Raw genomic sequence first — 18,748 nt, forward strand, 5'->3', positions numbered from 1 at the left:
ACCTTTCAGTTAACTGCAATTCTGTGTTGTCTTTTTATTTGGAGCTCTAGTTTTTTTTTTACAGACGTGTATATTGCAGAGCAGTGAAAAAGTACTTTTTCCCTTCCTGATTTCTGTGGTGTTTTTTTTTTGCATTTTTATCACTCATGAAGGTTTCAGATCACCAAACCAATTTTAATATCACACAGAGACAAGCCAAGGAAATACAAAATTCAGTTTTGAAATGTTGATTCCATTTGTCAGGGCCCCCTTAACCAAATAGCGAGTTTGGCCGCCTTTGGCAGCCACAATGAAGATATGCCAAAATAAATAATAGGAATGCTATTTTGTGATGTTTTATTTTGAATTTTTTTTATAAATGAGCCTCAAGTGCTATCTAGTGCATTTCATTAGTGGGTAGGTACTTTCATCAATTGAGGAATTGAAAAGTAAAAACAGAATTAGCACAGAAAATGTACTTAAAAAAAACAAAAACAAAATCTCATCGAAATTGCAATACTGGTTTGAAAAATCTCAATTACTATAAATTCCGGACTTTTTTCCCAAATGTTCAGCTCTGCGGCTTATTCAGTGAAGCGGCCAATTTATTTAATTTTTCTAACTGCCACCAGCAGTACAAAAGGTAAGATTTAGACCAGTGGAATAAGTGCACCGAGGTAGACGGCATCCCCTTAGTTTGCGTACAAATTGTCAGTCTGACAAAGGTTCTTTCCGATAATGAGGAAGTCGCCCTTGATGGCGGCAGTTATAAGGAAAAAGATGAGGACGGTTAACCGTGAGGGGGTTTAGGGGTTTTAAGGGTTATTTAGCTTGTTCATAAATCATTATCCATTATCCGTTATCGGTCAGTTCATAATACGCTACAAAGCCTAGGAGCCGGGACACTTACTCTCAGCCAAAAGGCCAAGCTAAGGTCCTAGCCCTAAAGCCTTGCTGCGATCATTGCGAATGCACCGTTCCCGGAAGTACTGCAATACCGGGCCGATGCGTGGAGTGGACAGAGCAAGCTCCTATGCCATCTCCGAGTTGCAAAAATCAAATTTCGCAATTGCGGTATGGCTTTTTTTAACAGATACGCATGATGTGCTGCGAGCGTGATATTAGTAGCGCGTTGGTACCTTTCACAGGCACGGTTTGGGATGAAAATTATATTATTATTTTTAAAGCTTTGAAAACTCTCTTGGTGTACCGTCTTTCTTTGTAAATATTTGTAACCATGTATAATATGTATTTGCAACTGTATATTTTTATAATGTATTTATTTTAGAGACTTATTGTGATATGTTTTCTACGAGCGAATCAAAAAGATGGGGCGGAGCAAACGCGGGCTGACGGGAAGTGGGGTGAAGCTGAGTTAAATCTGTTTGTCGTTGCAGCGGACAATAGTGGATATACCGGTGTATATATTTTTCCCAACCTTAACTTTGGAAATATACATTTTTTTCATTGGATTACTTTCAACAGGACCCGGACTTTAAAAGTCTGCATTAAATTCTAATTACAGGTATCATTTTCTGTTCAATCGCGGCACCTAGTCAAATTTGGGATAAGCTTTTGACTTCGAACAATAACCCTTAAAAACCCCTGCTACATGTTTTAATGTGGGCGCATGCGGCTTATGTACAGGTGCGGCTTGTGTAAGGACAAAACCAATAATGCCCATAAATTGTAGTGCGTGCGGCTTCTAATCAAGTGCGCTCAATAGTCCGGATTTTACGATAGGTTTCTTTTTCAAAGTTGTGCAGCCCTGGAAGACGGTATTGATCTTATGATAATGATATAGATCCAATCCAAGTACTCGTTCAGTATCTATAACAATCAATATTTGGTCCGCCCACCACTAAAACCGAGCAGTGGGTGGGGGAAGAGTACAATCAACTCAGTAAATGTCAGTAGTAAAACCTGAAGTCCTATCTCACTACCAGAAAAGTGCTTCTTTATGTACCTATTACATTAAGAAGACTTACCTGTTCATAATTAAGTCGCTGGGCCTCAGAGATTTCTTTGGGTTTGGTTTCCAGAATGTAGTCTCCTGCAGGGGCACAAAAGACTGCTCAGCATTTGCCAAGGAAATCATGGTCCCTGCTAGCCTACTGCCACTCACTGCACTGTTCAATGTTGCAACACTGCAAAAACAAATAACTTTACTGTATTGTGAAACTAATATGTATCTTAAATTTCCAAAGAAACTTTAAACACGGTACGGATTTTACTAACTCAAACGGTTTATAAAGTGAAAAAAAAAGAGACCGGCCACATCAGAGGAGAATACAAGTACTTTGTGCATTTTTAATGTTTTTATCCTTTTACACATGTTTACCTTTTGTACTTGCACTGAAAAGAGAACCGCTCCGATTTTGTTATACTTGTATGAATACAATAAAGTCCATTCATTCATATTTTTATTCATGCATCAAATTACGGTGTCGAGGCTCCCTCTGCCGGACAAAAGTGCTACAACAAACTTGTCGCTGGATCAAGAGTAAGTCGCACAACAGAAAATGGTCTCGAGTGTCCCTCTGCTGAATCAAAGTGGTACTACAGGCATGCAAGAATCGACGAAGAAATTGGTTGATGACGTTTTTAATAATCAATTTCAATCGATTTTACGGATTTATTGTAGCAGCCCAAGATTGTGTAAAAAAACGATAAACTATTTAACATCTTTTCATATAGCCATTTTTGTTGTTTTCCCTTATGTGTTAACAGTCACCACAGATGAGTACAAACAAGGAAAAGAAGCAAAAATGCCTAACATGGGTCCACTAAAAGTGCCCTAATAAAGTTAAACCTGAGCCGTTTCAAGCTGTGGTTCAAAATACCAGTTTAAGGATCGGTGCGCTATATGCTGAAAAGTAAGGTAGAAAGAGTACAATATATTATTTTGCCAGGATTTTTATTTGTTTTTCAAAAAAAATACAATTTTACTTATTTTATGGACCCTTTTCAACAATGTGCAACCCTGACTTGAAAACCAAGAGTTTACAAAATCTATTGCAGTCAACAAACCCAGTTATTTACACATTCAAGCAGGGTCATCATCAAGTCACTTTCAACTACTTTGTCACCGTTTGAGAGCTGTATTGCATTGATTGGAATTAGAAGAAGACAGCAGTCTCTCTCTAGTTTTGGCTTCTTTCCCCGCAAAAAAATGCAGCCATTCATGAATCGAAAAGGAAGTGAAATGTTCACATCATGGCCATGAATGCCCTATTGTAGTCGGCGAGGCGCTCGCATCCTCACTCTTGAAACTGAAAAAAAATTAAATTTGTTAGCCCCACAGCATGATGGAACCACCACCAGATTTCACTGTGGGTAGCAAGTGTTTGTCTTGGAATGCTGTGTTCTTCTTCCGCCGAGCATACCTCCCCTTGTTATGTCCAAATAACTCAATTTTAGTTTCATCAGTCAATTTTAATTGCATTTCACCATTAAATTCGTTTCTTTTGGGATTAGAGAGCTAGTTTTTCCTATTGAATTTTGTGAAACACTGGTGGGTGGTGAGTCTATGGCAGCCCTGAGGACTCCAGTCCTCGGGGGGTGCATGTCCTGCATGGTTTTTGAAGTATATCTGTCTGCTCCAACATAGGCCATTCCAATCACCAGGATCATTAACAAGCTCCTTCCAGCTTGTTAATGACCTGATAAAATGTATCACTTAAGTTGAGGAAGAGAAACTTCCAAAATCATGCAGGATCTGTAGCCCTTGAGGACCGGAGGTCACAGGTGTGGTATAGGGTTGTTTTTACAATTTAAATTCAAACGCATCGTTCTGGTGCATTTTTAAAGCAAAATCTATTATGAATGCGTGCCAACGTAAACAATTGAATCATACAATATTCTCAATCTACAGTGATGTTGTCGTCTGCTACCAGTGACCGAGACCGTTTGGTTTGGAGCCGAAATGGGCGAGAAGATATTGGTCTAACAAAAAATTGAGTTTAGTTTCTTTCCCGTACAAAAACGGTTGTATGACACAGATCAGATACAGAGACGACATTAACTAATGACCCATTTAACCAAAAGCAAGTAAGAAAAATTAAAAAAACGTGCAAGCCAGCACACCATGGCGTTTGCGAAATTTTATATAATTACATTTTTTTACTTTATTTTGAATAACATTCACATATCCATCCATCCATTATCTACACCACATATCCACAGTAGGGTCACGGGGGTGCTGGAGCCCATCCCAGTTATCTTCAGGCAGTGGGCAGGGTACACCCTGAACTGGTTGCCAGCCAGTTGCAGGGCACACAGAGACAGACAACTCACTCGCTTTTTCACACCTCGGGACAATTTGGACCAGCCAATTAACCTGACATGCATGTTTTTGGAATGTGGGAAGAAACCGGAGTGGCCCAAGGAAACCCACGCAAGCATGAGGAGAACATGTAAATTCCACACAGGAAGGTTCGATCTCATGACCTCAGAACTGTGCTGCACACGCGCCAACCACTGCTCCACCGTGCTGCCCAACATTCATATATATTAAAAAAAACATACAGACGCTGCCCTATTAACAAACTAGACGGACGATTGTTCGTAAGTTGCTTCAGTGCTATATTTTGTATGTTTAAGGTTTATATAAATATGTTTAAGGCTTATATAAGTAACCTGTATTTTTTTGACACGGAAAAATAATAAATCAATAATATATGCTCTATAATGTTAAAAAGCAGGTTGAAGATAGCATAGTACTGAAAAACAAAGCTACACATTAGGCGTCGACATTTGTGGTCTGTGGTGATTTAGGGAGTCACAAATAAACATGACTTGACTATAAAAATAAAGATAAATAAAGATAAGTTTAACCTTACTTTTGGAAGAGTTAGGCCACCTCCTCCTTCGTGGTAAAAGATGGACGAAAAAAAAGCGATCGCCTTTTCTTTAAGCTTTACACCAACCATATCGAATGGATGCGCGAGATATTAAACAATAAAAACGTCAAAGTTCTAAGCCTGCTAGAGATACAGTGCAGAGTGTATACACATGAACCAGGAAGCAGAAGGCAGATTTCTTCTTCGGGGTGGGTGCTGGGTGACCTCTCACAGCGCCACGCTTACAGCAATGTCCAGATATTTTTCTACATCTCGAAAAAAATGTTTGTATGTACCGTTGTTCGTAACTCAAATGTTCGTAAGTAGTGGAACATCTGTATGCATGTATATATGTATACATATAATTACAAGTTAGAGACACTGAAGGGAGGCCCGCCAGAGACGTTTCGTAAATTGTACGCCCGACGTAAAAGATGCCCGCCCTGGGCGTCCGGGCAGACGTTGTTTCAGACACTGGTAATTTGAAGGTTATCGGTATCGTTTTTTTTTAATTAATTTAACCGGCCGATTAAATATATTTAAAACTGGTGAGATAAGCCGACGAGAGCTTTGCTTAAAAGCAAGATTATTCCTTCACTTGCTCCTCCCCTTCTCCCCTCTCCCATTTTTGCTTAAGTGAAAGATTAGTCATGTTAGTTGGGTTGAAATTTTAATTTTCTGTAAAAGGTTTCAGGGAGCTATTTAAGTTTTCATTTGAATTTTCTGTTTTTTTGTATTATTAAAAATGTCTTACGCCAATTTCTAAGCTTTTACAACAAATGAATATCTGCTCCAAATATTGGTTATCGGCTGCCTCTTAATACTGATAGTCGGCATCAGCCCTGAAAAAACGATATGGGCCAATTCATAATGATCCTAAATCCTTTTAAGTGAAATGAAAAAAAAATGTACCCTAAATGTAACTCAAAATTGCCTCTGGTCTATATAAGACATATTCATGCAAACGTCACCAACACAGTAAGCAACCCAATGGAGCTAAATGCTATAATATTCAATACCACAACTTGTTGTACACAAGTAGGCCTTATATAGCGTACTCTAGTAGCCTTGTTATAATGCACGTTTTTTTAATGTAGTTGTTCACTAATCACTGTAACCAGAGCACCATTGTGAATGAGACCCTGGTTTTATTGGATTTCCCCATGTAAACAAATGTTTGAATGAATAACCTATATTTTTTGTTGACAATATCTGTGTATTATTTGTTATTGTAACATCTATTGCAGCCTGGTCATCCTGAAAGGGGGATTACCACATGTGCGGTCCCTTCGCAAGGTTTCTTCATTTTCCTCATGTTGAGGTTTTTGAGTTTTGCCCTCATGTGGGTTTCAGATCAGGGGATGATGTAATAATAGTCTGTGCAATAACCTGTGCAGCCCTTTGAGACTCTGTGATTAAGGGCTTTACAAATTAAAATGACTTGATTTGAATTTAAAATCTAACTCTCTGTTTGCAAAGTAAGTACTTTAAACCTATTTTGTTGTGTGGTTTTAGAAGACCACAGAGGAATACCACACTTATTACACATTACTCAGTGAAAGACTAATTTGAATTAATTTATTGTAAAATGTTTCAGAGCACCGCTTAAGTTTTTTTTAAAATTCATAAAGAATCTTCTTTATTTCTTTCTGCGTTTTTAGAAATTTCAGACACCAATTTTTTAGCTTATAAGGGCAAAAGAAAATCGGCTTTAAATATCGGCCTCCTCTTGATACTAATAATCGGAATCGTCCCTGAAATCCTTCATCCAATCATTTATTTTCTCAACTGCAAATGTAAGTAGTATTTGAATGCTGGCTCAGAAACACTCACCCAGATACTCCATCAGTTGCTCAGCTGTAATGATTTCCATCATCGGAGGCATCTTCACCTGTGAAAGAGATAGTCATAAAGCAGCCATGTTGGATTTGCGGCGGCATACAAAAGAGATACAGCAGATCCATTGTTAAATCTTACTATTAATTTTTTAATCTTTGGGGTTGAGCTTTTTTATTTAGTTTAGAAAGGTGGCACGGCTATGATTGACTGGTTAGTACGCTTGTTGAATGTATGCTTTTTAAGTGGTGTGGTTCCGGTTGATCGGTGTAGTGCATGTGTGGTGGCATTGTGTAAGGATAAAGGTGATACAGTCGTATGCAAAAGTTTGGGCACCCCTGATCATTTTCATGATTTTCCATTCTAAATCATTGGTTGTTCGGATTAGCAATTTCATTTAAATATATTCTATAGCAGTCAAACACAGTGATATCTGAGAAGTAAAATGAAGTTCTTAGGATTTAGAGAAAGTGTGCAATAATGACCTAAACAAAAGTAAGCAGGTGCATTAATTTGGGCACCCCAACAGTAAAAATTCCATCCATATTTAGTAGATCTTCCTTTTGCAGAAATAACAGCCTCTAAACGCTTCCTATAGCTTCCAATGAGGGTCCGGATTCTGGTTGAAGGTGTTTTTGACCATTTTTGTTTACAAAACATCTCCACTTCACTCAGGTTTGATGGTTTCCAAACATGAACAGCCCGCTTTGAATCACATCGCAGATTTTCAATAATATTCCGGTCTGGGGACTGAGATAGCCATTCCCGGACATTGTAATTGTTCCTCCGCATGGATGCCTTAGTAGAATTTGAGCAATGTTTGTGGTCGTTGTCTTGTTGAAATATCCAGCCCTGGCGCATCTTCAGGTTTGTCACTGATTCTAGAACATTGTTCGCAAGAATATGCTGATACTGACTGGAATCCATGCGACCTTCAACTTTAACAAGATTGCCAGTACCTGCACTGGCCACACAGCCCCAGAGCATGATGGAACTACCACCAAATTTCACTGTGGGGAGCAAGTGTTTGTCTTGGAATACTGTGTTCTTCTTCTGCCATGCATACCGCCCCTTGTTATGTCCAAATACCGTATTTTCCGCACTATAAGGCACACTTAAAAGCCTTTATTTTTTTCAAAAGCTGACCATGCGCCTTATAATACAGTGCGCCTTATATATGGATCAATATTAAGTCGCAAAGTCTTGCAACTAAAGCAAGCAGCCGCCGACTAGATTTTCCCCCGAAGGCGAAGTCGTCCGCGGTGTATGCTGGGATTTATATACCGGCGTTTCATTTCCTAACCAATGTGTCAATCATCATTTGAATCAGTCACTATTGGCTAAAGTTATTCGGAGGTAAAGAGGGCGGATCCTTTTTATCATTTACAGGCTCGCATAGGCTAAAGGGGCGAAACAAAGCCTGCAATTGGCCGAAAAAGATGAATGTGAATCACACGTTGGTTGGGTTGCACTACAGCATAGAGAAAACATTTTTTAATATTCTGTATTTGTAAATATTTTACTCTCCTGGATTTACTACGTTCACGATTGTAAGAAGACCATGGTTACGTATCATTAATGAACGTGAAGGCTGCAAGAGAACTTAGGTGAGCTATGCGGATTTATATTTTCCCGGTATCTTGTTTTAGAACGATCTTGATGTTTCTGTGATGAGTCTATTTTTAAACTAAATTCAATTCAAAGTAAAGAACCCCGTTTCCCTGCACAATAAAATTCTTACTTTGCTGTCCACACAGTTGCCAGCAAAAAATAAAACGGAAACTGAGAAATGTTTGTTTGGTGACATCGTACTGACACCGCATCCGCACATGTCTACGACACGTATTTGCTTCTTTGCAAGCCTTCGGAATGTTAAGGGGGTAATAAGTTTGACTGAACTATCTGACTGTTTTGTCGACGTTCCCATTGTAGTGCCTTATAATCCGGTGCGCCTTATCTATGAAAAATATAGGACCAAAAACTATTTTTTGGGGGTGCGCACTATAACCCGGTGCGCCTTATAGTGCGCGAAATACGGTAACTCAATTTTAGTTTCATCAATCCACAGCACCTTGTCCAAATGTGCTTTCGCATACCTCAAGCGACTCTGTTTGTGGCATGTGCGCAGAAAAGGCTTCTGCCGCATTACTCTCCCATACGGCATATATATATATATATATATATATATATATATATATATATATATTATATAATATATCAAACTGGAGATCAAAATTAGAGAATAAATTTAAAAAAATATAATAATTTCACTCTCAGTTTAAGGTCATGCTGTTGTGTCTATACTATTCTACTACAACACTTTTCCACAAAATGGATAAGGCATTTCATCAAAATACTTGTTTGACCAAAAATGCACTGATCAAAATTAGAAAACACTTTCGAGTTACTTCCATTTGATGGTGCTAATTTAGCGCATACCGTATTTTCCGCACTATAAGGCGCACCCAAAAGCCTTTATTTTTTTTCAAAAGCTGACCATGCGCCCTACAATACAGTGCGCCTTTTTTATGGATCAATATTAAGTCGCAAAGTCTTCCAACTAACTTGCAGCCGCCGACTAGATTTCCCCCCGAACACCAAGTAGTCCGCGGTGTATGCTGGGATTTATTTACCGGCGTTTCATTGGCTAACCAATGTGTCAATCATCATTTGAACCGATCACTATTGGCTAAAGTTATTCGGAGGTCAAGGGGCGGATCCTTTTTATCATTTACAGGCTGGCATAGGCTTAAGCGGCAAAACAAAGCCTGCAATTGGCCGAAAAAGATGTGTTAATCATCAGTTGAATCGATCACTATTGGCTAAAGTTATTCGGAGGTCAAGGGGCGGATCCTGTTAATCATTTACAGGCTGGCATAGGCTTAAGCGGCAAAACAAAGCCTGCAATTGGCCGAAAAACATGAATGTGAATAGCACGTGGTTGACGGCATAGAGAAAGCATTTTTTACTATTCTGTATTTGTAAATATTTTATTCTCCTGGATTTACTACACTCACGGATATAAGAGGACCATGCCTGCACATAATTATTGAACATAACGACTTCGGCGAGCTACTCCGGCCATATATTTTCCCTGTATCTTGTTTCAGACTGAACTCGATGTTTCTGTGATAAGCGGTGCAGATAATGGATGGAATGGAGTGTCTATTTTTAAATTAAACTCAATTCCAAGTGTTTATTGTCATATGCACAGTAAAGTTGCGAGCGAAAAAGAAAATAGAAACTAAGGAATGGTTGGCATTTCTTGAATCCCAAGACTTTAACCTTCCGAATGATGGAACGATGCATTTGAGTGACATCATACGGACACCGCATCCGCACGTATTCTCGAAACGTATTTGCGTCTTTGCAAGCTTTCGGAATGTTAAGGGGGTAATAAATTTGACTGAACTATCTGACTGTTTTGTCAGAATAGATAGAAATGTGGGGAAAAAGTAAATTGAAAACAAAAAGAAAAAAGTAACAGCTCGGAAAAAATAAACACAATGATTTTTAAAGGAATTTTTAAAAAAGTAGAAAAAAAACACGGGAAAAAGTTTGTAGGCAGTACAACCTTTGCAATAGTACATGAGTCAATTCATTCAAGAATTTTCCCCAAACTTTCAACCCTGCGGCTAATTCAGTGATGCGGCCAATTTATGTAATTTTTCTAACGGCCGCCAGCGGCGCTCTAGTACAAAAGGGAAGATTTAGACCGGTGGAATATATGCGCCGAGGAAGACTGCAACTTCACCAAAACTGGCCGCATGCGAAAGGCAACTTTTTCGCAAGTCTGCCAGTGGATCCTGACAGCGTCGGGCAGCATAAAAAAATCCACCATCACCAACGGGTTCCGAAAAGCCGGTCTGCTGCGTAACGGAGAGAAGGGCACAGAATCAGGAGTGGATGAAAGTTCCAGCGACAGTGACAGCATGAGTGGGGCTGCGGGAGTGTGGGACGACGTCTATATGACAAAGTTTCTTTCAGACACTGAGGAAGACGACTTTGATGGCTTCAGTTCTAAGGAGGAAGATGAGGACGGTTTACCGTGATTTTTACAAGTACGGTATGTTTTTTTTAACAGACCCGTTTACTGTGTTGCGAGCGTGTTGCTAGCGTGTTGCTACCATTAACTGCCTTGTCAGGCACTGTTTGGGAGTTATATTATTATTATTAAAGCTTTGAAAACTCTCTCGGTGTATCGTCTTTCTTTGTAAATATGTGTAACCATGTATAATATGTATTTGCAACTGTATATTTTTGTAATGTATTTATTTGTATTTATTTTGGACACTTATTCTGATTTGTTTTGCACGGGCGAATTAAAAAGAAGGGGCCTAACAAACGCGGCTGACGGGAAGTGGGGACCGGTAAAGGTGAGTGTTTGTGGACACGGCGGACAATAGTGGATATATATTTTTCCCACCCTTACCTTTGGAAATATACACTTTTTTCCTTGGATTACTTTCAACGGGACCCGGACTCTGCAGGTCTGCATCAAACCTTAAGTACTGGTATCATTTTCCGTTTATTTTGCCGGCTGTGATTTTTGGACTGTGTACTTTAATGAAGGATATTCAGTTTAAATCGCGGGACTTAAAGTCGGGTCTGTGCTTAATTTTGTGTCAGTGTTACATTCTATTAATGTGGGCGCATGCGGCTTATATACGGGTGTGGCTTGTGTAAGTACAAAATCGGTTTTCCTCTTAAAATGTGGTGGGTGCGGCTTATAATCAGGTGCGCTCTATAGTCCGGAATTCACGGTACCTCAAAAACATCTCAAAGTCTGGGTGTGAGTTAGTTTGTAATGGGATTTGTTCCCGGTGGTGAGAGCGCAGGACTCTTACCACTGGATTTAAAATGGTATAGATATCATATGGAAAGGCATAGGAATTATTGATATCATACTCAAAGGGACAATCAATAAAGGGGGTTATCTCAAAATTGTATAGAGCTCTGCAAATGGATCTCAGTAATGGTGAGATGGAGGTTAAAGAAAAATGGGAACTGGAAGCTAATGTAGTGATAAATGATGAAGAATTGAGAGAAAACTTTGAAAGATGGACACAAAATAACCAGCAGTCCGACATGGAGAGAGTTTAAATGGAAAGTAAAAATGCGTTACTTCTAAACACCCTCTATCACTTCAAAATATAAGAATACATCCAATTTATGTTGGCGAAACTGTGGGAGGGTCGGAGATTTCACGCATATTTTCTGGAAATGCCCTGTGATATTAAATTTCTGCAAGAGTATTCAGACAGAAATTAAATCAATTATTAGTAGGGAGTTGCAGTTGGACCCAGTGACCTATATATTAGGAATTCTGCCAGAAGAGATATTGATTGGTCAATACAAATATGTACTAAGGGTAATGCTTCTGGTATCAAAGAAAATGATCAGTCTCCTGGTTGAAACCATAACCTCCTGACATAAAACAATGGAAACAAATTAAATCAGATTAACATTATGGAAAATAATCACTGCAAGACTTCATCAGAAATTAGATCAATTTGAGAAAAGACGGAAGCCAATTACACAATTTTTACTTGATGTCTAAACACCTCACCTTTTAATTTTATTTCTTTTATCATCATTTGTTCGTTGTTGTTTCTTTTGTTATTTATGGGAATGTCAATTGTGAATATCATTTGTTTGTGTTGCTGGATGGTGGGTGATTCAACCCTGAACTGTGTGTAAGAAATAAAAAGTTGTAAAAAAGAAAAAAAAAGAAAAGGAGTTTTATCTCACAATCAAACTATATAAGAAGAGTAACATGTTTATTTTGTTGTGCATTTTACATGTTACAATCACAATAGAACAGAACAGAACAGAATAGAATAGAATACGTGACCCTACTGAGGATAAGCTGTGCAGATAATGTATGGATGGAATAGAATAGAATAGTCCAGTGCTCTGTCATCTGTCAACTAAGCTCATCTTAGACCTGTTTAGACCTTTTAAGTGTATAGCACAATAAAAAGTTTATGGTCCATGGACATTTTTCAGTGAAGACCCCCGAGTGTTATTTGGTTAGAGTTTTAGTTAAAAATAGTGTTATCAATTACTTTCCGACTTTTGTTCTGTGATAAATCCAAAAATGGTTATTTGATTATTTTTGTGTTAATTAATTGTTTTGATATTATTATTTTTTAATTTGATTAGGGCTGAAAACAATATTTTTGTACATTTAGGCACTTCTGCTATCGGTACACTTTTTCTATTACAAACTGACCCCGGCCCATCATCAAAGAAGAGCAAATTTATGTTTGCCTCACAGGAAAAGGTTTGGGGAGCCCTGCAATGGATAGATTTTTTTGCAAAAAACATGTATTTCCTCACATTTGCATGTTTAAGAATTTACTGGTGTGTGAGTGTGTGTGTAAATGGGTAAATGTGAAGCACACCATAAAGCGCTTTGGGAGGTCTTCATTGACTTGAAAAGCAGTATATAAATGCAGACCATTTACTTTTAAAGAACAGTGCTGCACAGCTATTTTATGCAACCATGTCAAGACATTTAGTAACATATTTCAAATTCAACTCACTTAGTGCCATAATGTATAAAAATGCTTTCATAGGACCATGGATAGGACCGGGATAGGACTCTTAGGTCACCAACGAACTCACCGATAGAAGTGGATGTCATCATCGGCCTTCGATGGACAACTGCAAGCAAGCAAGGAAGCAACCAAGCAAGCAAGCAAGCAAGCAAATACGTTTTCAGAAGCATTGTCCCTGGGTTCCAAAACATATCTTATTTTGTTTTATTTACAAAAAAGTATTCTAAAGGCTGATCAATAAGTAACAGTATCAAGCTTTTGGGAATGATTTCCGTATGATAAATCAACACTAGCTAGCAGGAATAGCATTGATCAGATATCCTTGTCTACACATCAAGGAGCCTTTGTGTTGCTTTACTTCCTCTAGCCAGCGATTGGGAGTGTGCTGAAATGCGAGTGAAATTCAGTGTTCTTGCAATAAAATTTTATATTTCTAGCTAAATGCCCATGTGTTTGTGGAAAGCATTGTTTAGATATTGAGGTATTAAAAATGCAAAAAAAGCACCGGAGTTAAAGTTCTGCTTGAAATGCATCCTCTCATAAAAGCCGTTTTTCTCGCAAACGAGTATTTTCAAGAAACTTAGCAATGTCTAACTGATGTTTACTAAACAATAGTAAAAGCTAGAGACATTTATTTCTAAAGAAAGATGTGAGTTGATGCTTTCTTTTGATATGCGCTATGACCATACAGCAGGGGTCAGGAACCTTTTTGACCCAAAAAGCCATAAAAGCAAAAAATGTTTTAAAAATAAATTGAGAGAGCCCCATCATATATTTTCAGACAAAATTAAAAAAACTGTCAAACACGCTCTCTAGACAAAAGCTAATTCTTCAGCACATTTTATTTCTATGTGTGTCATTTGATGATTTAATCAAATGTATGAAATGATGATAATGCCAAATCCTGTGTCCCAAATCAATGTAAATATGCCATTTACAGTTTGTCTTCCACCTTCAGTTGTCATGTCCTGGACGGTTGTCATGGCGCCCAGCTGGCCCCGCCCCTTGACACCGGCTGATTGGACTGATTGCTCTTGGAGTACTTAAACACTCCTTTTGGGACTGCCCGTTGCCAGATCATTGCTTAACCTTGTTGAAAACTTGTTCATGCCTGTTTGACCTGAGTAATGCCTGGATTGTAATTTTGCCTGCCTTTGAACCTGCTTTGTTTTGTTTTTGATCAGTTTGTGTGTTGGACAACTTTTCTTTCTCAATAGAAGTGACAGATCGTCTACGCAATTGAGTTCCAACTTCCTGCTTCCCGGTCCGTTTCGGGACATAAGTTAAGAATGTTGAGGCATTTTTTTTCCATGAAATTTGTCCTCAATAACGGTTTCAAAACAATGTGCTTGCAAAGTTCTCTTGTAAAAAATTTCACAAATTACTGCAAACGATAAGCATATAGTCATATTCACTTTCTGTGTGCAGGGATCCACCCACCTGTACTGCTCACCCAATCAAAGACGTTTGCCAGTGTTTTTATTTATCAGTTTAAATGGTTTCTTATCAAACTTCTGCATTAAGTTGCTTCGGCTTTATATAGACCAAAATCGGGATGAAATCACTTGATCGGGATGAAATCACTTGACTTTGGAACGCCACAGAGAGATGTGCAATAGTTACATTTTATTTCGGAGCCATACGTACTCATGAAATGAGCCATATATGGCTCTCAAGCCATAGGTTCCCTACCCGTGCTATACAGTAAATGTATAGGACATAATTTTCTGTATGCATTCACCAAAGAGTCAAATTTGCAAAAATTGGCTGGCACCCGCACTTCTCATTTGAGAGAAACGTCTGGCACTGAATGAGTTAAGCGCAGTTTTCCTGTTAGAGCGATGGACGTCTTACCTTCCAGGCAAGCAGAAGCACGTTCATGATGGCCAGCAGCGGGCATGGGCCGTTCTCGTTTTGGGTGATGATCGGCGTGTTCTCCTCCCTCCACTTGATCCACTTGATGTGGTAAATGGACTGACCGGCCGCTCGGTCCTTGGCACACGTCGCCTTGATGCCATCCAAGCCGAAGTCGCCCTGCAGGGCCAAAGCCAGTCCTCGCTCCTCGGGGCCCTCGCTGTTCAAGTCCGAGCTGGGGCACGAGTTGAGCTTAGAAAAGGACTCATCCAATGAGTCCAGGCTGCGGGACTCGCAACCGCCAAGGCTAGCGTCCGGGTCACTTCCGCTTGCCAGTCCCTCAGATAAGGCGTGCGGGGCGCTTCGCTCCTCTGAGATCGTCCTGCCCGGGCACAAATGGCTTGCTTTGGCAAGTTTGGCGTGCTCACTGTCCTTCTTGTTCACACCTGAGTCCGGCTCGTCGGTTTGGTTGTTTACCAACTTTGAGGCACCACCCTCCTTATCTGGATCCGACTCCATCCCGTTACTGATTTGCTGCTCCTCGGACCGCAAGCTGTTCGACTCGGCGTTTTTCCTCACCTCTTGTCCAACCAGGACCTCCGCTGAATGACACCTGTCCGCACCGGGGTCGACTTGAAGGGTGCTAGGCTCCTCGGCGGAGCTGTTATTACAGCTATCCTTTTCCAGCAGAGTACCGAGACGAGTCTCGCTATTTGTGCCTTTCTGCGCCGTTCCCTTCCCGCCTCCAGAGACGGGAGCGTCGCCGGTGACCGCACCGATATTGTCGCTCCCGACGCTGACGTGATGCACGTCTGCATTTTTCTCCATTTCGATTTAGCGTCCGTCGACAGATTCTAGCTAAATTGCAGCAGTAGATTCGGTCCAAAAGACGCCATGACAACTCTTCGGGTGACGTCATCAGAATAGTGACGGGTCGTTCGCGAGCGAAGCGGCTCTTCGTGTGAACGACTAGAGCCAGCCGAACATTAATAAGGAGCCGGAACCCTTCGAAGCGCTTTCTCTTTCTTTATCTCTGTCTCTCGTTTTTACTTTCTTTTTCTTTCCTTTTCTCTCTTTATTTCTCTTTGTAACGGGTGTAATAATAACTTTTGTTTTATTGAAATTCCTGCTGAAATATGTGTATAGTTTTTGGTTAATGTCCTGCAATGCTGAGTCCAACAGTGCCATCTGCTGGTATGGGGTGGGGTTTGGTTTTGGCTTCTAACATGTGACCAGGAGGCGGGGTTTGTTGTTAGTCATACCAGAGAGAACTACAAAGGTAAGACATATCATTTGGTGCTCCCCAAAAGAAGTTAATTTTAAACATTATAACCCCAGCTGACAAATCTCTCACCATGCATAGTAATGTGATTGATATTGTCAAGCTGTTTAGGTTTATTTTCGTTTTGTTTCTGTTTTACTAAATATTAATTCCCCTTGTAGAGATCAAAGAGATCAGACCCAGCAGAAAAAGCTAATGTTGTGACTCATCCATTTGCAGAAACCGTAATAATAAAAACCTCATCATCCAGTCCAGCGTGAATGTGGATCTTTGGTGGGACACGTACACCGCGGTTACATCTTTTTATCCTTCTATTTTTCTCTGTCTTTCTCTTCATCTTCCTCTCTCTTTTTCACAATCCCTCTCTTCTCTCTCTCTATCTATTGCTCCATTTATTTCTCTCTCTCAGTATCTGTTTCTCTTTTTCTTTCTTTTTGTCTCCAAGTTTCTCATTATAACTTTCTCGTGTTTTTTGCTCCCTTCCTCTCTCTCTCTCTCTTTCCCTCTCTTTCTTTCTTTCTTTCTGCCATTTTTTCTTTCTTTCTTTCTTTCTTTCTGCCATTTTTTCTTTCTCTCATTCCCCCTGTCCTCCACTTTTATCCTCTATATTTCTTGCTCTTTCTTTCCTTATCCTTCTCTATATATCGTTCTCTTTTGCTCGCTTTCCTTTTTACAGTCCCTCTCTTCTCTCTTTCTGTTTCTCTTTATCTCTTTATATATTGACTATGTCATTCCCCCCTCTCTCTTTCACTTTCTTTATCTCTATGTATTTCCCCCACTCTATCTCTCTCTTACTTTCTCCCTCTTCTCATTCTATCTTCTAATTTTTACTATTTTTCACACTTTCTCTCTATTTTATCTCGGTATCTCAATATCTTACTGTCTCTCTCTCTTTCTCTCAAACTTTTCCTATCTTATCTTATCTCTATCGTTGTCTTTCTCTTATTCCCCATATAAATCTCTCTCTTTCGCTTTTGCTATATTACTTTTCTCTCTCTCCGTTTTACTCTAAACCTCTCTCTGTCTTTCTATGTCTCTCGTTCTCTCTCTTGAAGCCATTTGTGACTGGTCAATGTGAATGACGTCATCTCTGTCTTTGCCCAATGGTGGAGTGCGTTGTTTAAGTTGTCCTTAAAAAGTTTATAATAAAACGCGATTTTCTGTTATCATAGGATGAAAAAAGTGAAAGTAGACTCTTTCAAAAACAGTCCAAATGCCCCCAACGCCCTTCCGAAAGATAGATATAAAAAGTTTATTCGAGCGTATCTAAGATAAACAGGCAGCTTGGGAGAGGCTGCAATGATCACTTCAGCCAGGGGATGTCGTCAGCAAGTTTCATATTTTGAAGTTTACACTACTTTTAATATTAAAAAAATAAAGTTTAAATAAGGTAAACGTTAACTGTGTGTTGAAGCGAAGGCTTTTATAAAAAAAATGTATTACAGTATATTTTCAAAACTAATTAATTTGGTTAATAATGTTTTATTATGATTGATAGATTATACAAATAAAAAAAACCCTGAAGAACCGTCTAGGAGCTGAAAGACTGCTCTTTTTAAAGGGCCGAGCTGAAAGAGCCAATTCTCCAAAAAGAGCTAGAATTCCCATTATTATTTCAGAATGAGAATGTTTCTGTCCTTCTGGGGGGCGCCCATGAACCACTAGTCAGGTGCTGTTGTGTTTTTGGACACTCGGATATTCAACTGAGAAAACAGATTTCAGGTTTGGGTTATCCGCGATTTATTTGACCAAGTTCATTTTCATATATGTGCTTGCTTTGGGCTCTACTTATTCAGAAAATGTATGGACTTATTTTTTACTTTTTATTCTTCTTATTGCCTTAACTCATCTTGATTTAATCTTGTATATTTATCTTTTTGATATTCGTAATATTGTTTTATGTATATGTAACCGCGGTGTACCTGTCCCACCAAAGATCCACATTCACGCTGGACTGGATGATGAGGTTTTTGTTACAGTTTCTGCAGATGAAATGAGTCACAACATTAGCTTCTCTGCTGGCTTTTATCTCTTTGATCTCGTTGGCAGCTCGCTCTGTAGACTGCCCAAAGCATATCAAAGAGCTTTCTTTTCAATTTACATAAAATACATTTTAGAATATCACAATACATTTTTACATCCATTTTAAAAAGATACTTTTAACAAGAGTATAGTGGCGTATAGTGGTTTTTTAATGTTTACAGTGAATTCAACATATTTTTCTTTAGTCTGAATTTTAACCAACATCCTCCTTTTTATATATATGAATACATATGAGAAAATAGAAATAATAACAATAATGAGTATAAAAACTGATACAATTTACCTGCAGATGAAATGAGTCACAACATTAGCTTCTCTGCTGGCTTTGATCTCTATAAGGGGAATTAACA

The 18,748-nt window shown here is 39.1% G+C and overlaps 1 protein-coding gene and 1 pseudogene across 3 annotated transcripts in view; both read right to left on the reverse strand.

The window, feature by feature from the left end:
- mindy2 (MINDY lysine 48 deubiquitinase 2) overlaps positions 1-15,992 on the reverse strand; it is a 56,449-nt gene extending 40,457 nt beyond the window's left edge. For 2 of the 3 annotated variants that reach the window (XR_015850326.1, XM_088334502.1), the window contains exons 1-3: positions 15,074-15,982; positions 6,654-6,711; positions 1,968-2,032 (exon numbers count right to left, since the gene is read on the reverse strand). Coding sequence is in view for 2 of the 3 variants with exons in the window: in XM_088334502.1 (XP_088190628.1) it covers positions 1,968-2,032; positions 6,654-6,711; positions 15,074-15,901 (951 nt within the window). In the remaining variant the exon portion in view is untranslated. Of the gene's footprint in view, positions 1-1,967; positions 2,033-6,653; positions 6,712-15,073 lie in introns of all 3 variants that reach the window. The other variant, XM_088334503.1, reaches the window with a different exon arrangement.
- Positions 944-1,101, reverse strand: LOC148367530 (U2 spliceosomal RNA; annotated as a pseudogene).
- Positions 15,993-18,748: the final 2,756 nt, after the last annotated feature.

Source organism: Urocampus carinirostris, chromosome 4, assembly GCF_059441175.1.
Source record: "Urocampus carinirostris isolate Australia breed hairy pipefish chromosome 4, RoL_Ucar_1.0, whole genome shotgun sequence".
Classification (NCBI taxonomy): Eukaryota; Metazoa; Chordata; class Actinopteri; order Syngnathiformes; family Syngnathidae; genus Urocampus; species Urocampus carinirostris.